This window comes from Chlorocebus sabaeus, chromosome 26 (assembly GCF_047675955.1).
Source record: "Chlorocebus sabaeus isolate Y175 chromosome 26, mChlSab1.0.hap1, whole genome shotgun sequence".
Classification (NCBI taxonomy): domain Eukaryota; kingdom Metazoa; phylum Chordata; class Mammalia; order Primates; family Cercopithecidae; genus Chlorocebus; species Chlorocebus sabaeus.
The window spans coordinates 51,994,846-52,016,300 of record NC_132929.1 but is presented as its reverse complement, the minus strand read 5'-3'; the positions used below and the strand labels follow the sequence as shown (position 1 = coordinate 52,016,300).

The following is a 21,455-nucleotide window of genomic DNA, read 5'->3' as shown; positions in this document are numbered from 1 at the left end:
GGTCATGGAGAACACTGAAGAAACGTCAAAGTGAACCAAATCATTGCTTTTATTTTACAAAGGCAGAAAATGAAACACCACTAGGTAAAATAATTAAAAATTTAATCCTTTATTTCCTAAATAAAGCGCTTGTGTAACCTGTCGTATCATGAACCATAATCCATTCTGCTGCAAGGTGTGTGTGCTTCTGTAATGTGCATCAGTCCATTGGCAACTGCTAAGTAGGGGATGATACCAGTATTCAGAAGTCACATTGGCTCAACATGACTCTCCCCAGAAAGCTGATGTGCTGAAGCAATCAGAAGCAAATATTCACACACCTAGAGAGAAACCCTAAGGGATACATGAAGATCTTATGAAAAAGGATGAAAATCCTTTAAGTGCAAGGAGTAGCCAGCTTAGTGGCTTCAAAACCACCTCATTCTTCCCATGTTATCTGAGAAGCTGCAAGTACTGATGAAAAAACTGAGAAGACATTTCACCTGGCAATTAGAAAAAAGCACTGACTGATGGATACCTCTGTGTCATTCTTTCAGTATTGATGAAAATGCTTTCTACTAGAAGTGACTGATTTCAAGGATCTGTCTCTCAAAGGAAGAAACAAAAACCCAAAAGTTTGACTGCAAAAGATTGACTAATTCTAGGTGCAAATACCAGTGGAAATTTAGGATTGTTATTGTACTACACAGGTTACAAAGTTCCAAAACTATTTTCCTTATAAGTTTTAGTGCATGATTTTTCAGAATGCAGTTTTCATCTTTTTAGGTGCAACATTAAGAACTGGTTAGGTCAGAACAATTTAGTTTCTCCAGTTTTTTCCACCTAAGTTACATGGGAAAAAAAGGAAAGGAAAAAAAAAGAAAAGAAAAAGGAATAGTAACTTTAAGGAAGTGTGAAAATAAAGTCTTGGAGCAGTGGAAAGGTCTGGGGCTGGTAAATGGCTTAGGCAGAAGCACGTGCACCGGCCGAACATAACAGCTCGTCTCTGAACTATGTCCTCGTCAAGGCTGGGATGCACGCTGGCTTCTCTACAATCTGGCCCAGTGTAGGCACTGTGAATTCAGTGTGTCACTAGCATCACCGATTCATTCATCACCCATAATTCATTCATTTCACAAACACATAAGGGTGAGCCACTGAGACAGAGTATACAAAATGAAAAGCGCTCACATAATTTTAGTAGACTTTATTGTTAGAAGTTTTAGATTTTCAGAAAAACTGAGCAGATAGTACAGAGTTCCCCTATGCTTCTACCCACCCCAGGCCTTTATTAACATCTTGCACTAGTGTGGTATATTTGTTTAACCAATATTGACACATTTTTACTTTATTTTTTGAGACAAAGTCACTCTGTCACCCAGGCTAGCTGAAGCCTATAATTTACATGAAGGGTCCTCTTTCTGTTGTCTTTATGAATTTTGACCAATATATAATGCCATGTATCCACTATTATCGTATTGTATACAGTAGTTCCACCGCCCTATAAATCTCTACTCCATGTATTTACCCCTCCCTCTCTCCCACTGAACCTCTGGCAACCACTCTCTTTACTATCTAACGTTGCTTTCTCCAGAATGTCATATATTTTGAAATCATATATTATGTAGCCTTTCAGACTGACTTCTTTCACTTAGCAATATACACTTAAAGTTCTTCTATGTCTTGTGACTAAATACCCCATCCCCCCCTTTTTTAAATAGCTAGGCCATATGATTTTTGTGTGTGTGTGTGTGGTTTAAAAATTTACTGTGGCAAAAGGTACATAGGATTTAAATTTTAGCCATTTTGAAGTTTACAGTTTAGAGGCATTAAATACATTCATTGAATGTACCAATCACCACTATGCACCTCCGAAACTTCATGATCCCACACTAATCTCTGTGCCCCTTAAACAATAAATTCCCATTTCCTCCTGCCCCCTGTGACAAAAAATAATCTTTGTTCTACTTTGTCTCTATGAATCTCATTAGTCTAGGCACCTCACATAAGTGGATTCATATAGTAGTATCCTTTTGAGATTTACTTCACTTAATGTCTTAAAGGTTCGTCCATGATACAGTATGTAACAGAATTTCCTTTTTATGGCTGAATAATATTCCAATGTAGGGATATAACACATTTTGTCTATCCATTCATCTGTTGGGTATTTGGGTTGTATCTACCTTTTGACTACTGTGAATAATGCTGCAGTGAACACTGGTATACAAATATATCCTCAAGCCCCTGCTTTCAATTGTTTTGTGTATATACCCAGAAATGCAATTGCTGAATCAAATGACAATTCTGTATTTAACTGGAAAATCACTATAATGTTTTCTACAGCAGCTGCACCACTGTGTATTTCCATCAGTAATAAGAGTTCCAATTTCTCCACATCCTTGCCAACACTTGTGTGTTTTTTAATTTTAATAACAGTTATTCCAATGGGTACAAAGTGGTATCTCATTGTGGTTTTGATTTGCATTTCCTTACTGTTTAGTGATGTTAAGCATTTTTCATGTGCTCATTGGCTATCTGCATGTCTTCTCTGGAGATCTATCCAAATCCTTTGCCATTTTTTAAATCAGGTTTTTATGTTGTTGCATTTTGGGAGTTTTGCGTGTATTCTTGATGTTTAATCCTTATTAGGTATGTGAACTGCATATATTTTCTCCCACTCCATAGGTAATCTTTTCACTCTGTTGATAGTGTCCTTTGATGCACAAAATTTTAGAATTTTAATGAAGTCCAATTTGCCTATTTTTTCTTTTGTCATCTGTGAATTTGGTATCATATCCAATAAACCATTGCCACATCCTAAGAGTTTTATGGTTTTAGCTCTCACATTTAGGTCTTTGGTCCACTTTAATTTTTGCACATGGTGAGGTTGCAACTTCATTCTTTAGCCATATGGTTATCCAGCTTTCCCATCACTATTTGTTGAAAAAACTATCCTTCGAATAGTCTTGGCACCCTTGTCAAAAATCATTTAGCTACAGACGAGAGGGTTTATTTCTAGGCTCTCCAGTGTATCCCATTGATCTGTCTGCCTTTATGCCAGAATCACATTGTTTTGATTACTGTAGCATTATAGTAAGTTTTAAAATATGGAGGTCTAAGTCCTCCAATTTTTTGTTCTTTCTCCAGACTGATTTGGCTATTTGTGATCCCTTCAGATTCCATACGAAATTCAGGATGGGTTTTTCTATTTCTGGAGAAAAAAAAAAAAAATTCCTAGGATTCTGATAGAGATTGTAGTGAATCACTTTGAGTAGTACTGACATATTAACAATATTAGATTTTCCAATCCATGAACATGAGATGTGTTTCCATTTATTTTTATCTTTAAGCAAGGTTTTGTAGTTCTCATTGTACAAGCCATTCACCACCTTGGGTAAGCTAATTTCTGTGCATATTATTTTGGGGGCTATGGTAAATGGGACTGTTCTTGTAATTTCCTTCTCAGATTGTTCGTTGTTAGTGTATAGGAACGCAACTGATTTTTGTGGGTTGAATTTGTATCCTGCTACCTTACTGAATTAACAGTTTTATTTTTTTGGTGTGGAATCTTTAGGGTTGTCTAAAGATCATATCATTTGTGAACATACAGGATTTTGCTTCTTACTTTCCAACTTGGATGTCTTTTCTCTTTCTAGCTCAGGCTAGAACTTCTAGTACTGTGTTGAATAGGAATGGTGAAAGTGAGCATTGTTGTCTTGATCTTAGAGGAAAAGCTTTCAGTCTTTCCCCACTAAGTATGGTGTCTACTGTGGGCTTTTAATATCTGGCTTTTATTATGTTGAGGTAGTTTCCTTTTATCCCTCATTTGTTGAGTGTTTTTAATCACAAGAGGCTCCTGGATTTTGTCAAATGCTTTGTCTGGATCAATGGAGATAATCATCTGGTTGTTCTCCCTTCATTCTGTTAATATGGTATATTATATTGATTTTTGTATGTTGAACCATCCTTGCATTCCAGGAATTCATTCCATTTGGTTATGCTGTACAATCCTTTTAATATGCTGCTACATTCAGTTTCCTAGTATTGAGAATTGTTGAATCAGTGAAAATAAGGAATCTTTTCTTCTGTAATCTTTATCTTGTGGTATATTTGTGTCTGTAATCTTTTCTTGTGGTATATTTGTCTGGCTTCAGCATCAGAATGAATTAGGAAGCATCCTTCCTCTTCAATTTTTGGAAAAAGTTTGGGAGGGTTTGGGGTTATTTCTTATTTGGTAGAATTCACAAATGAGAACCATCAGGTCCAACGCTTTTTTTTCCAGGAGAATTGATTACTAATTCAATCACCTTACTGGTTCTAGTTCTATTTGGATTTTAAAATTTTTTTCATAGTTCAGCAATGGTAGGTTTTGCATTTCTAGGATTTTGACCATTTCATCTAGGTTGTCCAAGGTATTATTTTATAACCCTTTTCATTTTTCTAGAATCTAGAGTGCTGTCCCCATTTTCATTTATTTTAGCAATTGAGTCTTCCTTTTTTATTATCTAGGTATCGGCTTCTCAACTTTATGGTCTTTTAAAGAACTTGTAGTTTCACTGATTTTTCTCTAGTGTTTCTAATCTTTATTCAATTTATCTGTTCTAATCTTTATTATTTCCTTCCATCTGCTAGCCTTGGATTTAGTGTGTCTTTCCCCCCTCCTTAAGTTACAAAATCAGGCTGTTGACATGAGATGTTTTTTGTTTAATGTAAGCATTTATGTCTGTAAATTTCCCCTTTAGCAGTGCTTTCACTGCATCCTATAAATTTTGGTATGCTACATTTTTCTCTTTTTAATTTCTCTTGTGATTTCTTCTTTGACCCATTGGTTGAGTGTGTTGTTTAATTTCCACAAGTTTGTGAATTTTCCAATTTTCCTTTTGTTATTGATTTCTAACTACATCCTGTTGTGGTTCAAAAATGCTTTGTATCTTCTTCACTTCTTTGCGTGTGATATATATCTTTTAAAACTATGCAGGCTTGATTTGTTGTTTCTGCTTTCAATGATCCCATCTCAAGTTTGCTGATTCTTTCTTCTAAAGAATAGATTCTTTGCTATTCTTTGCTGCTGAACCCCTCTAGTGAAAATTTCATTATACTTTTCTCCTCCAGAATTTTTTTATAATGCCTATCTCTGTTGATATTCTGATTTTGTTCATTTATCATTTTCCTGATTTCCTTTAATTCTTTGTTCATGCTTTCCTTTAGTTCTTTGGGCATATTTGAGTTGTTTTAAAGTATATGTCTAGTTTAATGTCCTTCACTAGGACAATGTCTGTCAATTAATTTTGATCTTTTGAATGGGCATTATTTTCCTGTTCCTTTGTAAGGCTTGTGATTTTTTTCTTGGGAATTGGGTATTCACTATTATAATATGGTAACTCTAGGTAAGAGATTCTTTCCTTTTCCCATGGTTTTCTAGTTTTTTTTTTTTTTTTTTTTTTTTTTTTTTTTTAAAAAGCTGTCATCCGTTCGTTTTGAGAGTTTTCCAAATTATTTTTATAAAAGACTATCCCTTTTGTGTGTGATCACTGAAGTCTCTCTTCTTTTTATGTCATATTCAGCTATTTTGACATAAATTCCCCCGAATGCCAGGTGCTATCCTAGATTTTACAAATTGGCTTTGTGCCAGGTAATCCTCCAATACTTACTTTGACCTGCTTTTGAGCTTAGGGACCAGAGCAAGGTGAAAGCTTAGGTCTTAGAACTTTCTGGGCAAGTGTTTTCCCTGGGCATATGCATGTCGCATTTTAAATCCCCCCTGTATATATTTAACTGTTCTTAATTTCCTAATTTCCCAAAGCCTTACCCCAGATTCTCCTCTGGGCCTTAGTTGTTCTATTTTATGTTTCCACCTATAACCTCCTGCCCCATGTACCTGTGGTTCTTTGCAGCTTTTATAAGCAGTGCCCACCCTTCCAGTTAGGCAAAAAAAAAGATGAGACCTTGTGTCAGTCCTTCAGGTATCCCCAGACAGGTTAGAAAAAAATGTACACAGTAATATGCCAAAAAAGTCTATTATGTTTTCTCCAGTTCAAGGGAGGGAATTGGGCTGCTGCTGCTTCAAGACTGTCACAATGCAGGGAGGGGTTGGGGCAAGAGTCACTAAAAACTCAGTATTTTCCTACCATTCTGAAGATGACTGGGAATTCTTTTGGTTGCTGTAAACCTTTGACTGTTTTCTAAAGTTCTAATAAAGTTCGTTCAGACGTTGCTATTCTTTTTTTTTTTTTTAATGTTTTGATGGGGAAACAAAAGCTTGCAGCTTCCTAGTCTGCCCATTTTGCTGATGTCGCTGGGGTCAATTATGTTTTATTCCTCCCTATAATTTTAGTATTACAAGACCTTGAATAGAGTATGTTTATTAAGTATAGTGATTAAATTTTGGTTAGTGAGAATTAGAAAAATGTCAATGGTCTCAAAATTCTCAATCTGATCATTTGCATTTAAAAGCAACATTAATGAATATATTTTCTTTCAATTTGTTCTAAATTAATCAATCTTGCCTGTTTTTGCTGGCTGTGATAACAGTCACTATAGAGCAAAAACTTTTATAAATCTGTTTTAAGAAATGAAAGCTTACAGCTGGGCACAGTGGCTCATGCCTGTAATCCCAGCACTTTGGGAGGCCGAGGTGGGCAGATCACCTGAGGTTGGAGTTTGAGGCCAGCCTGACCAACATGGAGAAACCCCATCTCTACTAAAAATACAAAATTAGCCGGGCATGGTGGCACATGCCTGTAATCCCAGCTATTCAGGAGGCTGAGGCAGGAGAATCACTTGAACCCAGGAGGTAGAGGTTGCAGTGAGTCGAGATCGTGCCATTGCACTCCAGCCTGGGCAACAAGAGTGAAACTCTGTCTCAAAAAAAAAAAAAAAAAAAGAAAGTTTCCATGCCAAAATATTAAGTGATACTTATTGGCTTCTGCCAGTTTCCTATTTTGTAGTAGCATATGTTCTTGTAACCTGTCTTCAGTTGTGGCATAGGGTAGATATATGTATATAATATATAAATATATAAAACAAAAATAATAGGTCTTGCAAATATTTTATTATTCTTCCCTAAAAAGTTTCTGGTACCACATTCTTTATATCGCATAAGTGTTCGTTTTGTTCATTTAACAAGGATATTATTACTAATGCTTATTTTATTATTTTAGGATTTTCATTAAGCCAATTCATACCCAGTTTCTACAAATGAAAATCAAAGTCAATCATCTAAAATTTCATGATTTCTTCCCATCAAGAGGATCTGGAGTCTTCTGTTCCCATTAAAACTGAATTTATGGCAGTGCAAGCCCGGGCCAGACTGGGTAAAAAATGATGGAAGCACATTTATATTCTTAAAAATTTCAGCAGATTGCATAGAAAGTTCTCAGATTTGTAAAAGTTTATTTCTATTGTAATTCTTTGCATGTTCATTTTGTTAAATTTGCAATATAAACCAGTTGCACATCTTTTGCTATCTGGCCTCCTAGGTTGAGGGTTAGGGTTTGCTTTAAGCAAAACTGAGATAACTATAATGTGAACTGACCTACTGGATTGCCCACTTTTATCAATCTGCAAGGGTGGATCTATTTCTAGGTCTTAATTTCAAGGTTTACTTTCCCTTTTCCTTAGATTTTACTTGGATCAAAGGGCATGGAAATATATTCCTTGCTTAAGTCTTATACAAAGGAAACTGTGGCCCCAGAAATTATTTTGCTTTGAAAGTATGTAGATGAAATAAGTATTTTTAAATGTCTTGATTAAATAAAGCATTCTATGATCTGATCGTCAGCTCAGTATGTAGGCTAAGGGTATACCTTTACTTCTCTTTTTTATGCTCAAATTTTTTTCATGTGATTGTTATTTTCAGTTTCACAGAGGACTACAATGATTGTCATCTCTAGGAATTTAGTTTGTTTTTAGCTAATACTCTAATGCTTCTAAGACAAGCCTTTCAAAATTGTAATAAATGAGTTACACAGATTTAACTTTGGCTAAATTACCATTTCCCTTCCTCACAGAACTTCAAGGCCTCTGAGAGGCAGGGAGGATGACTTTTATTCTTATCAGTACTACTACTGTTTCTATTAGGTCAACTTTTTCCCTTTTTACTTTGCACTAAGGTTGCAACCATGTGACTAAATGATTTTAGTGTTTGTAACAAGCTCCAAAGGCTCAGAAAAAAGGAACCCTTTAACAACATCAAATATTGTATGAAATTATCCTGTATCAGACTCTCCTTTGAGAAGTGGCAAAACATTTTATGAGTATTAATTTGTTTAAAATAACCCATTCAATTCTAAGGCTCATTTTGTTCATATTTTCGGTTTTAAAAATCCCTTTTCCTCTACTATTCAACCAATTCTGGTTAATATCAGGGACAATAAAGTTTAAAAAATATTAGACTTATGTGCTATATGAGCACATCCAAAGACTAAAATTTTGAGGTATTTTGATAATAGCTAAATAGCATGAGCTAAATATAAATATTCACAGATGAAAAGTTTTGACAAATTTTTCTTTCCTCAGGAACTAGGATTTAGAATAACCATAAATTAAAGGAATCTTCTAAGTATTTTTATCATATATATATATAAATAGCAAGAGAAATATTTTCAGTTTTTAAAAAAAGGGATAAAAGTGATAAAAAAGGAAAAGGAGGAATAATGCTAATACATTTGACTTTACTTACCTTGCAAGTGTCCTACTGTCCTGTTAGAACAAACCACTGACTGTTACAAAAGTAACATTAGTTACATCATATTGTATTAGGTGGAATATGCTAATTTCTCTCTTGTAAAACAGTCTGGAGGTGGATAGTCCACGCCACTTAATGGCGTTTCTTCAACGAGGTTGTACAGCAACCAGGATCCTTCTGTTACTTTTCTTCCACAATGGTGTGTTGCCTTCTCTTCAGGGTCCAAGATGGCTCACTACCAGATCCACATTCCAAGCAACAAGATGGAGAAAGGGGCAAATAAATGGTCATGCCATTTTAATGACACAAATCATTGCCCCTCACATTCCATTGTCCAGAACATAGTCATACCTGCACAGGAGACTGGGAAATGTAGTCTTTATTCTAGGAGGCATACCCAATTGAAAAATCAAAGGTTCTATCATTATACAAAAAGGAAAGAATGGATATTGAGGGAAAACTGGTGCTGTCTGCACATCTCTTATTTAGATATTTGTATAGAAATTCAAACTTGAAAATCATTCTACTGGGAATATGACAGGAATGACTAGCTGACAAATACCAACTATTCTGGGTTTTTGTTTATGAAGGATTAGTTTACTTCCTTTGTTCATCCAAAAGCAATGAAATGCAAAACATTACCTGAATGAGTTCCAAGCTATGTTTTATTGGTATAAAACCAAAATAAGATGATGTAATACTCTGGTCTACCAGTTAGCTATATAGACCTAGGTGAAAAAAAAAGATTTTTAAGGAAAAAAGAAAAATGTTTTACTTATGATAAAACACTGATTAGTCTTGTCAATTTATCTGACCAAAACAAAAATAGTTCTTTAATTTTTATCAAATAAGTAAAAAGTCAGTAATAATATTGTTACTTCTGAAAAAATTCATAAAACTGAAAGGCAGAGAAAAATTTTTCAAACCATCAGTATATTTTTCTCCTTTATTAAAAGGGAGAAAGGCCAGGCGCGGTGGCTCAAGCCTGTAATCCCAGCACTTTGGGAGGCCGAGACGGGCGGATCACGAGGTCAAGAGATCGAGACTATCCTGGCTAACATGGTGAAACCCCGTCTCTACTAAAAATACAAAAAACTAGCCGGGCGAGGTGGCGGGTGCCTATAGTCCCAACTACTCCGGAGGCTGAGGCAGGAGAATGGTGTAAATCCGGGAGGCGGAGCTTGCAGTGAGCTCAGATCTGGCCACTGCACTCCAGCCCGGGCGACAGAGCAAGACTCCGTCTCAAAAAAAAAAAAAAAAAAAAAAAAGGGAGAAAAAAGGTCTTCATGATTCTGCTAAAAGACATCAGCTAACAACGCAAGGGGTAGTCAGGGAATGTCTTAAATCTCTGTCCTACTGATGAATCCCCTTTTGCTCTTCCTATGCAGGAAGACTATTTAAGGTCACGTCACACAGCAGCTACACGATCTGGTGCAACACAACTATAATCAGTTTGCTTGTGCCTGATGCAAAAGCTCTCAACTCCTAGTCTGTGTTATGTCCAAAGTTGTCCTTCATCTAATATATTAAAAACTACTCTCGTCATCTTAGAGCATCAATCAAAGCTACAAAAAAGATATATCTAAAGTTATTTTTGTTTAAAATACACATAGCCCAAGTTTCCATTTTCTGAAAAAGGCAGAACCAGAAAGTTATATATTATGAAAGCCACTTTAATTATTTAGATGACCCCAGATGTATGAGTGCCATTATTGTTGTATAGCTATGAAACAGATCATCATCTTTTACCTCATTACATTTCCTCAATATAAAGTTCCCAGTGACTATCCGATCACACCCAATTTCTCCATTTCCAAAGAAGCCGAATAGGGGAACACTAGGAAAAAACTTTCTGAACGCATCAGCCTCAACATTCCCCTTGGCTCTGTAATACTGAAAGCCCCTGCCAACGCATGCAAACATGAAGCCAATGGTGTTCTGCTCTGGAATGTTGGCCGCTTTGAGGCGCTGCATTGCAGCCTCGGCAGTCTTCTCATCACTGACGTCCTCGTTGAGGAGCACAGTGGCACTCTGGATTCGGTGTCCACTAAATGACAGTCCAACCACACCTGCGGCATCAATATCCAGAGGGTTCCTGGAAAATTTAGAAAAGTGGCAATATCTCATGAAACATTAAAATTTTTAAGTACAGAAGCAAAATCCTCCTGATTCACTGATGGGAGGCTGCTGCCTTTAGCAGCCTATGGTTAATCTGAGGCTCACCCTCACAGACGAGTAAAATACGGTCAAAAATCAAACTATTAAAATAGATCAAGAGAAGCCACCATTTTTTTCAGTCACAGATACAAAGGGGCAATGCACATCCATAACAATTTCTGAAACCCATATTCGGTTATTAGAAGGGACAGTTTCCTTACCTTTCTGACTTCCTTAAAAGGAATGTTATAATTTTATTAATATACACAAAGATATCCATTAAACGAAGCCTTCTGCTATTATTTACATTGTTAACATCTTTCCCCCCACTTCAGCTGTCAAATTCTGAAAGACATATATTAAAAATATAATAATGGAGGGTGATTTTATTTTTTTGGAGATAGGGTTCTCTGTTAGCTAGGCTGAAGTGCGGTGGCACAGTCATAGCTCACTGCAGCCTCAAACTCCTGGGATAAAGCAATCCTCCTGCCTGAGTCTCTCAAGTAGCTGGGGCTACAGACACATGCCACCACACCTGGCCAATCTGTAAACATTTTGTGGAGATAGGGTCTCACTATGTTGCGCACGCTGGTCTCAAACTCCTGAACTCAAGCAATCCTCCTGCCTCAGCCTCCCAAAGTTCTGGGATTACAGGCATGAGCCACTGTACCCAGTCTTAGAGGATAATTTTAAAAACAATACTATTAACTCTAGAAGGTTTAGCTTTATGTCTAGTCCACTAGAAAATGTTATTTTTTTGTCTTGTTTATTGCTTTGAGTCTAGAATTCAGCTTAATTTGATGGTAAAAACTCATGTTTTGTTTTTGTATTTGCCTGGTTTTTTTAAAAAATGAAATATCCTTACAAAAGAAAATACAACATTGATAAAAGTTATAAAGCAAATAATATAGTGAACATCCACTAGGGGAGAAACAAGTATGTTACATTTCTATCATGCTTCCAACATCCGAATCTATAAAATGGGCAAGATTCACTGGATTACTGAGAAACTAAGACGCAAAAAGCTTAAGTGACTAAGGTAATAAGGCTAGCTAGTAGTAAAACGAGTTTGTGAGGGGCAAAATCTATCTTCTGAAGTACTCTGCTGCTTTTAAAACTTTATCACATTTCCTCTTTGGTACAGAATTGTTAATACACATTGTCAATCTTGCCTCAAAGAATTATTCACCTTCCTTTTGGGCACTGGATCAGTTGGGTTATCTGGACTTTATTAAAATGGAGCACTCATTTACTCAACGGTTTCTCTTAACCACTGACAGAGTATGAAGACCACATTAAAATTAATGGGTCATATGAAAAGTAATGATTGGGGTGGAGGGTGTTTCTCATATTAGGTATAAAAAGTAGATGATACACAAATTGCTGTACTAACAAGCTAGCGCCTCAGATGTTTTAAGTCCGAGTGAGATACCTGCATTTCAAAGGTAAACTGTATGTTGAATCACCATTGCCCTATCGGTATACAATTTAAAAGTTAATAGCAAAGATACAGGAAAAATTAGACAAGAGGGGAAATAACTTAGTCACCAAGAATTCGGTGTATATATGCACAAAATCCAGTGTTTGATATTCTACTGCCTGGGATTCAACGTACTTGGCTTTCCTCTCTTCCTCCTTCCTGGCAGTCCAGGGACCTCAATTTTAGCTATTTTCCCAGATCTAGCTCACAGAGACTACCAGAAGACAGAGTATAACTAGGATAACTTACATAATTCTTACAGATACTGATCTCCAAGTCTGTCCCCAAGTCACCACTCTAGGATGCAAATATTAAACAGAGTGGGAAACAAATACTAGTGTTTACAAGCATTGAGGGTGGGGTAGGGTCTCATTTTCCTGCTGGAAACAAATGACATTTATGTCCACCTAATGGTTTCAAACTCAAAATGATATGCACTTTCATTCAAGATGGAAAGGAAGTAATGGCTCCCAAGACAGAAGAGCAAATATTTTTATCTTTGAAAGCAAAAGCCTTAGTAACAAAAATCAAAGATCCATAATTTTTGAGCTTGAAAAAGCCTTTCAAAAGATCTAATACAGCATTTCCAAAAACCAGTAGGACTTGCAAGATGCTCTGTGGAAAAAAAGGTTTTGTGACTTTTTTTGTGACAGATTTGGGAACTGTCACAGGTAATACTATTCCCCTTCCAGATTTTCAATGAAGCTCTGAGAAGTTTTGTATAAAGGTACACTTGAACCATGTGTTTCTTTTAAAAGAGGAAACTAGAGAGGAGGTGACACATTGAGGTCACAGAGAATACCACATTTGTCAAAGGAAAGATCAACAGGCAATGTCAAAATAAATTTTAAGGAGAATGTGAGTCCAACTAAGAAGTTCTTAAAGGACAATATATATAAAAATGTAATTATTCAACTGTAAGTAGAATTATGTTGAGTAAGCCCCTTAGCCAATGTCTACTACAAAATGGAATGAACTATTTTCTTAGCAATTCTTTAAACGTGGTTTTTAAATTGTTAACCCCGAAGTGACAAAACCTGAGACCATTTCCCCTCATTCACAGAGGAAATCAGACACACACAAGACATACTTTTCAGAAGTCAGTGATGACAGGTTGTCCACCTGGCCTCCAGCCAAGATGATATTCATATCACTGAAAGTGCTGACTACTTGCTGCAGATAATTACTGGCTCCCACCTTACAGCAATTATAACCAAAGACAAGGACCACACGAAGTTCAGGGTTATCTAAAAGACCTGCAGAGAAATGAAGAGTAAGAGTTAAAGACAGCCTTAAAACAAATTATTTTATACATGTTGCAAAATGAAATGTTACTGCTAATAACTTGCATTCCTCCTTAAGGGCAATTTAGTAGCTTAAGCTATGAAATTTCCCATTTTTTAAATCTTATTTTATATCCTCTTCTATCTCTGTATCACGTTTTTCATTTCTTACAAACATTATGCAAACTCTTTATAATTTTTTTCTATTAAAAAAACCAAATGGCTATTTGTATTAATAAATAATACAATGAACACAAATAACGAAGCAGCTATGTACTGAGCAGCAATCCTTGGTGGACCAAGGTGCAAGCTGGCTCCCGGTAGGGAACAAAAGAGAACGCTGGTTTACACAGAGCTGCGCTAGCAGCAGTGAGAATTTACAGACGTTTTATTTTTTAAAGGAGAGAAAAGGCGCTAACCACCTATAGTGTGGTGAACAGTGCCCCCTGCCCACGCAAAAGGTATATCCACATCCAATCTCTGGAACCTATGCATGTGAGCTTATTTGGAAAAAGGATCTATTTTAAATTTAATTTTTTTTTTTTTTTTTGGTAGAGATGGGTTCTCGCTATGTCAGTCAGTAAGGATCTTGAGATTAAATCATCTGGCTTATCCAGGTGGACTCTAAATCCAATGACAGTGTCCTCATAATAAAAGATATACAAAAGGAGAGACAAAGAAGAAAAGGCAGGGTGACCACAGAAGCAGAAACTGGAGCGGCAGGAAGAGAAAAAGACTCTCCCCTAGAGCCTCCCGAGGTAGCACTACCCCTACTGCCATCTCAGTTTCAGACTTCTGGCCTCCTGAACTGTGCAGAATAAACTTCTCGCCGGGCGCGGTGGCTCAAGCCTGTAATCCCAGCACTTTGGGAGGCTGAGACGGGCGGATCACGAGGTCAGGAGATCGAGACCATCCTGGCTAACATGGTGAAACCCCGTCTCTACTAAAAATACAAAAAAATAAGCCGGGCGAGGTGGCGGGCGCCTGTAGTCCCAGCTGCTCGGGAGGCTGAGGCAGGAGAATTGCGCGAACCCGGGAGGCGGAGCTTGCAGTGAGCAGAGAGCGGGCCACTGCACTCCAGCCTGGGTGACAGAGCGAGACTCCGTCTCAAAAAAAAAAAAAAAAAAAAAAAAAAAATAATAAACTTCTCATTCTGTGCCACCAAATGTGGGGTACTTTGTTACAGCAGCCTAGGAAACTACTACATCACTGAAATACAGGCTTTATTCACCTCCTCCAGGGAAGCAGGTGAGAGTAAAGGCGAATTAGTGTTTGAAAGTTCCTTCCAAAGCAGGAAAATGTTAAATTCTGTGACACAGGAACTAAAAGCTGCTACCACTAGGAGGCGGCACAGTGTAACAGAGACGGCCTACTCCCTCTGCCCACAGCTCCCAGGTTTCACTGGAGCCTCTGGGCAGCTTGTTTATAGACTATCAATTTGATTTTTTTTTTTTTTTAACTTTTAAGTTCAGGGATACATGTGCAGGTTTGTTACATAGGCAAACGTGTGTCATGGGGGTTTGCTGTGCAGATTATTTCATCACCTCAGTAATAAGCCCATTCATTCTCCATCAGTTATTTTTCCTGATCCTCTCCTTCCTCCCACCCTCCACCCTCTGGTAGGCCCCAGTGTCTGTTGTGTCCCTCTTTGTGTCCATGTGTTCTCATCATTTAGCTCCCACTTATAAATGAGAACGTGCAATATTTGGTTTTCTGTATCTGTGTTAGTTTGCTAATGATAATGGCCTCCAGCTCCATTCATGTCCCTGCAAAGGACATGATCTCATTCTTTTTTATGGCTGCATAGTAGTCCATGGTGTATATGTACCACATTGTCTTTATCCAGTTTATCACTGATGGGCATTCAGGTTGATTCCATGTCTTTGCTATTGTGAATAGTGCTGCAATGAACATACATGTGCATGTGTCTTTATAACAGAATAATTTATATTCCTTTGAATATATACCCAGTAATAGGACTGCTGGGTCAAATGGTATTTCTGTCTTTAGGTCTTTGAGGAATCACCACACTGTCTTCCACAATGGCTGAACTAATTTACACTCCCACAGACAGTGTATAAGTGTTCCTTTTTTTCCACAAACTCACCAGCATCTGTTATTTTTTGACTTTTTAATAGCCATTCTGCCTAGTGTGGGATGGAATCTCATTGTGGTTTTGATTTGCATTTCTCTAATGATCAGTGATGTGGAGCTTTTTTTCATGATTGTTGGCCGTATATATGTCTGCTGCCAGCATTATCAAACAGAGGTGCTTTGGGACAGGAAAATGAATCCAATACCTAACACACTTGTGTTTCCATTTGATTTGACCACATGACTTCCACCTTGACAGACCTAAGGTGGTTACCAGAGAGGACAGTTACTTAAGGAAACAAAGGGTATGCAGATGTGTGAATGACCAATTACTAACACCAAATAATGACCTATTCTGGGAAACTGCCTCTGGTCCATTTCCAATTCTCTGTACAGTAAATTACTGACTTGGACAGTAAAAAGAATACTGCTTTCATGACATCATATACCCCAAACCATTGCTAAAGGGTCTTTTTTCCCCTATAGACTAGCCCACAAAATTTTGAGAGAATATGTTTTCTTCATTAGAACAAAGTTTCAGAGTTGGGAGAGGCCTATGAGATCAAGTCTAGAGTTTTATTTTACAAACAAGGACTACCAATGCCACAGAAGTGACTACTACCCCAGGACAATATAATGACAGACTCTACATTAAAACCCACATCTCCTGACACTCGGGGCTTTAGCTTTTAGAAACCTCATGGCTTCTAAATCTCAACCTTTCCTACTGTTTTCTAAGCTCTAGATGCTCTTTTACAATTGTCCACTGAACATCCTACCTGAATATTCTGAAGGCAACCACTCCCATTCATTTAACAAACACATAACCAATGTAAAGAAAATTAAAAAAAAAAAAAAATCTCAGGACCTCCAAACTCCTTATGCCAAAGGGAAAGTTAAACCTAGAGGCTGAGTCAAGCGAAGCACCATCCCCTCTCCAAATTAATATTGCTACTTCACAACCCTGTGTCAGAGAATCATACATTAGCCAAACCCAACCCCTCATACACCCCCCACCACCCCACCAGGAAAGGCAAAAGGTTTTAGTCATCTCCAGATGACTGCTCCCACAAATCATTCATAAGGAAAATCTTTGCTGGCCTCAAAACCTTTAAGATGTACATCCTCCCATAACACAAGGACATGTCAATTGTAACTTTAGGTCTGCAATCTGTTCAATTCCACACTGATAATGTCCATTACAAGCTTATCTTCCCAGATGCTGCACAAAAACAAGAGATCAGTAATGTGTCCACCTACTTGAGACATCTGCATAACTGGTTCTTCCTTTCTTCAAAAGGTTCACCTTATGTAAAATGTAGATTTACTGAGCACTAACTGAAGTCTCACAGGAACGTGACCATTCACCTCACGCCTATCCTTCCCCATCCTTCCTTCTCTCCTTTAAAAACATGTATTGAAAACCTTTTCAGAGTACACGGCCACTCGTTTGTGACTAGTGTTTTTCCCGGATACACTCTCAACCTCTGGCTCAGTAAACCTCGAATGACTGAGATTCTTGCCTTAGTCACACATTCCAGTTAACACCATCTTCTCCAGTGGTGTTCTTTCAACATCATCTCTAGTGGGTTTGTTCTCGGCTAATGGAACACTTCCCCCTCCCAATACACAACCCTAGAAAGTAAAATCACTTTCCCCTACCCCAACTTAGAGAACAAACCCACCTTAACCAAGGCTGTCTGTCTGATAGAGCAGAAGGCTCTGTATTTAACCAACAGACTACCTGTGCTACTGGTAAATAAGAGAGGGAAGGTACAACTCCAACTCCTTGACACTCAAAATTCAAAGGCCTAAAATATGAGGGAAGAGTAGGGAGTAATGCCAATTTTTCCTGAAAGGTTCTGGGTTCCCCCCAATTCATAGGTAAAGGATCATCAAGGACCCAATGTTCTGGGCCACCTGCCATAGAATCTGACTTCAGATTTTATTCTAGAATTTTCCAAAAGTTGATACATTACTAGGAACTTACCACAACCATTAAACACAATTCCAGAAAAGTATTTATAAGGCACTTTAAATAGTGCTTATAAAATGTAACCTCAGGTAACAGAATAAATTGGCCTGCCATGTAGGATTGCCAACTATAATCAAGTTAGCTACTGCAGTTGTCCACCAAGAGATGTCTTTGGTTTTGGAATAGTATGAAACTGTTCTTACCAGCAATAATCTTTAAGGTAAATTTAGCAAAGAATTACCCCATCCTCTTAGGAATTTTTCATCCATCAAGCCCCCACCCTCCTCCTTGGCTAAAAATCCCCACCTGTGGTTGGCGCATTTGGAGTTGAGCCTGATCTCTCTCCCCTAATGCAAAACTCCATCACAGTGGTCTCCCGAACAAAGTCTGCCTCACTGTCTTGAATAGATGTCAGCACTGCTTTTTCTTTAACACTAGCTTCCTGTCACTTCTGCTTTCTCAAGGGCTGGGCAACTTCGAAGGCAGAACAAGTTCAATCCCTTGAGTTTCAGCACTGATTCTCTCTGCTTCACACCTGGTACTGCCTATGACCCCTCAAGACTCTTTATGACATCTTCAGTTAATTTTAAAACTTTGTCCTACTTCAAATTTTTTTGGAATCTAACAAGTCATTAAAGTCCATTTTTACCCTGCTTGGTGGCTGGCAGAATTCAAGAGGAATAGTTAAAGGATCAAAAAGCAGGGAGCAGAAAGAACCTGAACAATCTACAAGCTAGATCACCAGATCACCAATCTCACAATGAACACTAGTACAGATCACTGTTCTAAGTATGTTATAGAAATTAACTTATTTAGGCCGGGCATGGTGGCTCACGCCTGTAATCCCAACACTTTGGGAGGCCGAGGCAGGTGGATCACCTGAGGTTGGGAGTTCAAAAACAGCCTGACCAACATGGAGAAACCCCTTCTCTACTAAAAATACAAAAAAATTAGCCGGGCATGGTTGCCCATGCTTGTAATCCCAGGTAGTCAGGAGGCTGAGGCAGGAGAATCACTTGAACCCAGGAGGCAGAGGTTGCAGTGAATACAGATCGTGCCATTGCACTCCAGCCTGGGCAACAAGAGCGAAACTCCGTCTCAAAAACAAAAACAAAACAACAACAACAACAACAACAAAAGAAATTAAATTAACAGCCTGTTACGTATTGTTTTACTCCTAAAAAGTCTGTGAGGATTCAATACTGTCAAAATTCACATTTAACATGCAAATTATATCCATATTACAGAACCTAAATCAGACCAGACCAAAGTAAAATTAAATACACACCCCAGAACTGGCTGCCAGAAACAACTGTGCCTACTGAGCTACGGAAAACACAGGACACTTCCAATCCTCTCCTTCAAAGAGCAAAGGCAACTGGATTCTTCAGAACTTCCTCTCTTGACCCTACAATGTAAAAAACCAACAGGAAAGCTTTTCTAATGGGAATCTCCACAAATGAAACTGAAACCCAGAAAATTACTGTGCCCCAAAAGGCAATGTTACAGGTTTGTGCTTCACCTAGAAGAAAGTCAGAAGGATATTTGTAAAAGGAAAAGAGAGGGAGGATCCCAGGTGTGAGTCAACTGTTTGCTATACAACTAACCATCTCAAGCATTCTCAAAGGAGCAAAAAGGTTCTGACTCTCAAGCTGAAGCCCATCTTGCCAACACAGAGCAGTGCTAGGGCTGCTTTCTCAAGCTCTCCTGTCTCTGGTACAGACAGGTAGAGCCGCCAGGCACTACTCTGAGTCTACAGACCCTTCCCTGGATTACATGAAGGTTCAGAGGAAGAAGTGCATGACCACTGCCAGGGAAGGAAGCTTCTCTCCTCTCTATTGCAGCTGGGGCTTTCAGATTGTGCTTTGGTGGGCAAAGGGTTCCAAAGATGCCTCCAGTGTAGGTGGAGGAGAATGAGCAACCTCAGTTCAAGGCCTAACATGCTCCCTTCACCCTTCAACCTAGAGGCTCTGCTTTTATCTGCTTTATTTTTATGTTGACATCTCATGTAAGACTGTACAAATGAACTGTTTAAAACAAAAGCTAAGAAATGGCTCAAGGAGAACCTTACTGAGTAGTCTCAATAAAGCCTTTGCATTAGCAGAAGGGAGGGATGTGAAAATAGTATTACAGCAGTACCAACCCTGGACAATCAACAAGCACTACTGAGCCTCCTCCCCGGCCCTCCTCCTCAAATCACTGAAGCTAGTCCCTTTTGCTTCAATTATCATTAATTACCTGATGATTCCCAGATTAGTATCTTTCCTCTAGGCCATTCTCTAGAGCTCCAGTCCAATATAAAACACGTCCAAAACAGAACTGATAATCTGATCCTCCAACCTGCACCTTCAAGTCTTCTTCACCTTAGTCAATGGTACTACACAGCTGCACTAGCCACAAACCCGCATGACATCGCTGTCACCTCCCTCATTCTCAACACCCAACAGCTCATCAGTCACCACATCCTGTCCATTCAGCCCCAAACTTCATCTTGAATCCATCCACTTCTCTTCAACTCCACTTACCACTGCCCTGCTCCAAGCTGCCATATCCTCTTTCCTTAACCACTACAACAGTAAAATGTTTCTCCTGCATCTACTTTTTAAAAAAAATTATTTTAACTGAAAAATTTTAAAGGCATATATTTATCATGTACAACATGGTGTTCTGAAATATATACATACACTACTGAATGGCTAAATCAAGTTAATCGTGCATCCACTCTTGTACTCCAAAATGATCACCGCACCATAGCAAGACTGGTATTTTCAAAAGATCTATCAAATTATGCCACTCCTGTGTTTAGAAACCTGGCTTCCTGCTGCACTTCCCTCAAATATTTTTGATCTATGGTTAGCTGAATCCATGAATGCAGAACCCATGGATATGGAAGGCCAACTCTACCTAAAATTAGGACACAAGATAGCAAGTGAAAGAACGGAGATGGCCATTTTAAGCTGGGCAAAGCTTCAATTTCCAGAAGAAAATGATGCCTTGGAATAAGCCAAAACTGCTGACATCAAGCAGCTCAGGAAAGGACACCTATAAGAAAGTTTCACAGAGCACAATAATTCTGGGGTTGTTTTTCATTCCAGTTTTCTCATTCCTATACTTGGCACTATAATGCAAATATGATCTAACAAATACAACAATTTTATCACAAAAGGGTTTCTTCTGCTCAAGATTTTGGCTCTTTCTTATAAACTGACAAAACTAGGGTCCTGGCTTCAACCAGTGCTACATATCAGGGCCTCATCAAAGATTCCCAGGACGCTCAGGGGGACAGAGGACACAGTACTGCCCAGGGAAAAGCCATGTCACCTCTCTGGACAAAAAAGGCAGTACACAAAAGGTTTAGCCATATGACCTTTAGCAGCAACACTGAATAAAAAGCCAAAACAAGCATCTCTAATGGGGTTTGATTTTTCCCAATTTCTTCTCCCAATCCCGCTCCTCCTGTCCCAGTGTTCCTATTTCTGGTCTCTGCACCACCATCACTGACCCTGTCTCCTAGGATCAAAACTCAAAAGTAATTACTGAGGCACCAGTTTCCCTTCTCTTTCACATCTAATCATTTGTTAATTTCCTCCAATTCATTCCCTACTCCTCATGCCCTAGTGTTATTTCTTGCCTGGACTCTAAAATGGTCTCCCGCTTCCAGTGTCTCCCCACACAGGAGGGCCATATTCACCTCTGCTCAATGACATCTGAGTAACAGTTATTTACTGTGTACAGGAACTAAGCCCAGGCTCTTCAGCCTGGCCTCAATGCGCCCCACCCTTTGTTCCCATGACCTCCCTG

General features: G+C 38.4%; 2 protein-coding genes across 13 annotated transcripts in view; one reads left to right on the top strand and one right to left on the bottom strand.

The window, feature by feature from the left end:
* Window positions 1-7,248, top strand: part of NRG4 (neuregulin 4) — a 121,920-nt gene extending 114,672 nt beyond the window's left edge. For 5 of the 6 annotated variants that reach the window (XM_038010203.2, XM_073012351.1, XM_038010207.2 and 2 more), the window contains one exon: window positions 7,140-7,248. In XM_038010203.2, coding sequence (XP_037866131.1) covers window positions 7,140-7,180 — 41 coding nt within the window. In that variant the 3' untranslated portion in view covers window positions 7,181-7,248. Of the gene's footprint in view, window position 1; window positions 85-7,139 lie in introns of all 6 variants that reach the window. The other variant, XM_038010208.2, reaches the window with a different exon arrangement.
* The window catches only part of FBXO22 (F-box protein 22), a 34,884-nt gene continuing 18,822 nt past the window's right edge, over window positions 5,394-21,455 (bottom strand). For all 7 annotated transcript variants that reach the window (XM_038010197.2, XM_008015785.3, XM_038010198.2 and 4 more), the window contains 2 exons: window positions 13,393-13,558; window positions 5,394-10,760 (listed from right to left, as the gene is read on the bottom strand). In XM_038010197.2, coding sequence (XP_037866125.1) covers window positions 10,343-10,760; window positions 13,393-13,558 — 584 coding nt within the window. In that variant the 3' untranslated portion in view covers window positions 5,394-10,342. The remainder of the gene's footprint in view (window positions 10,761-13,392; window positions 13,559-21,455) is intronic.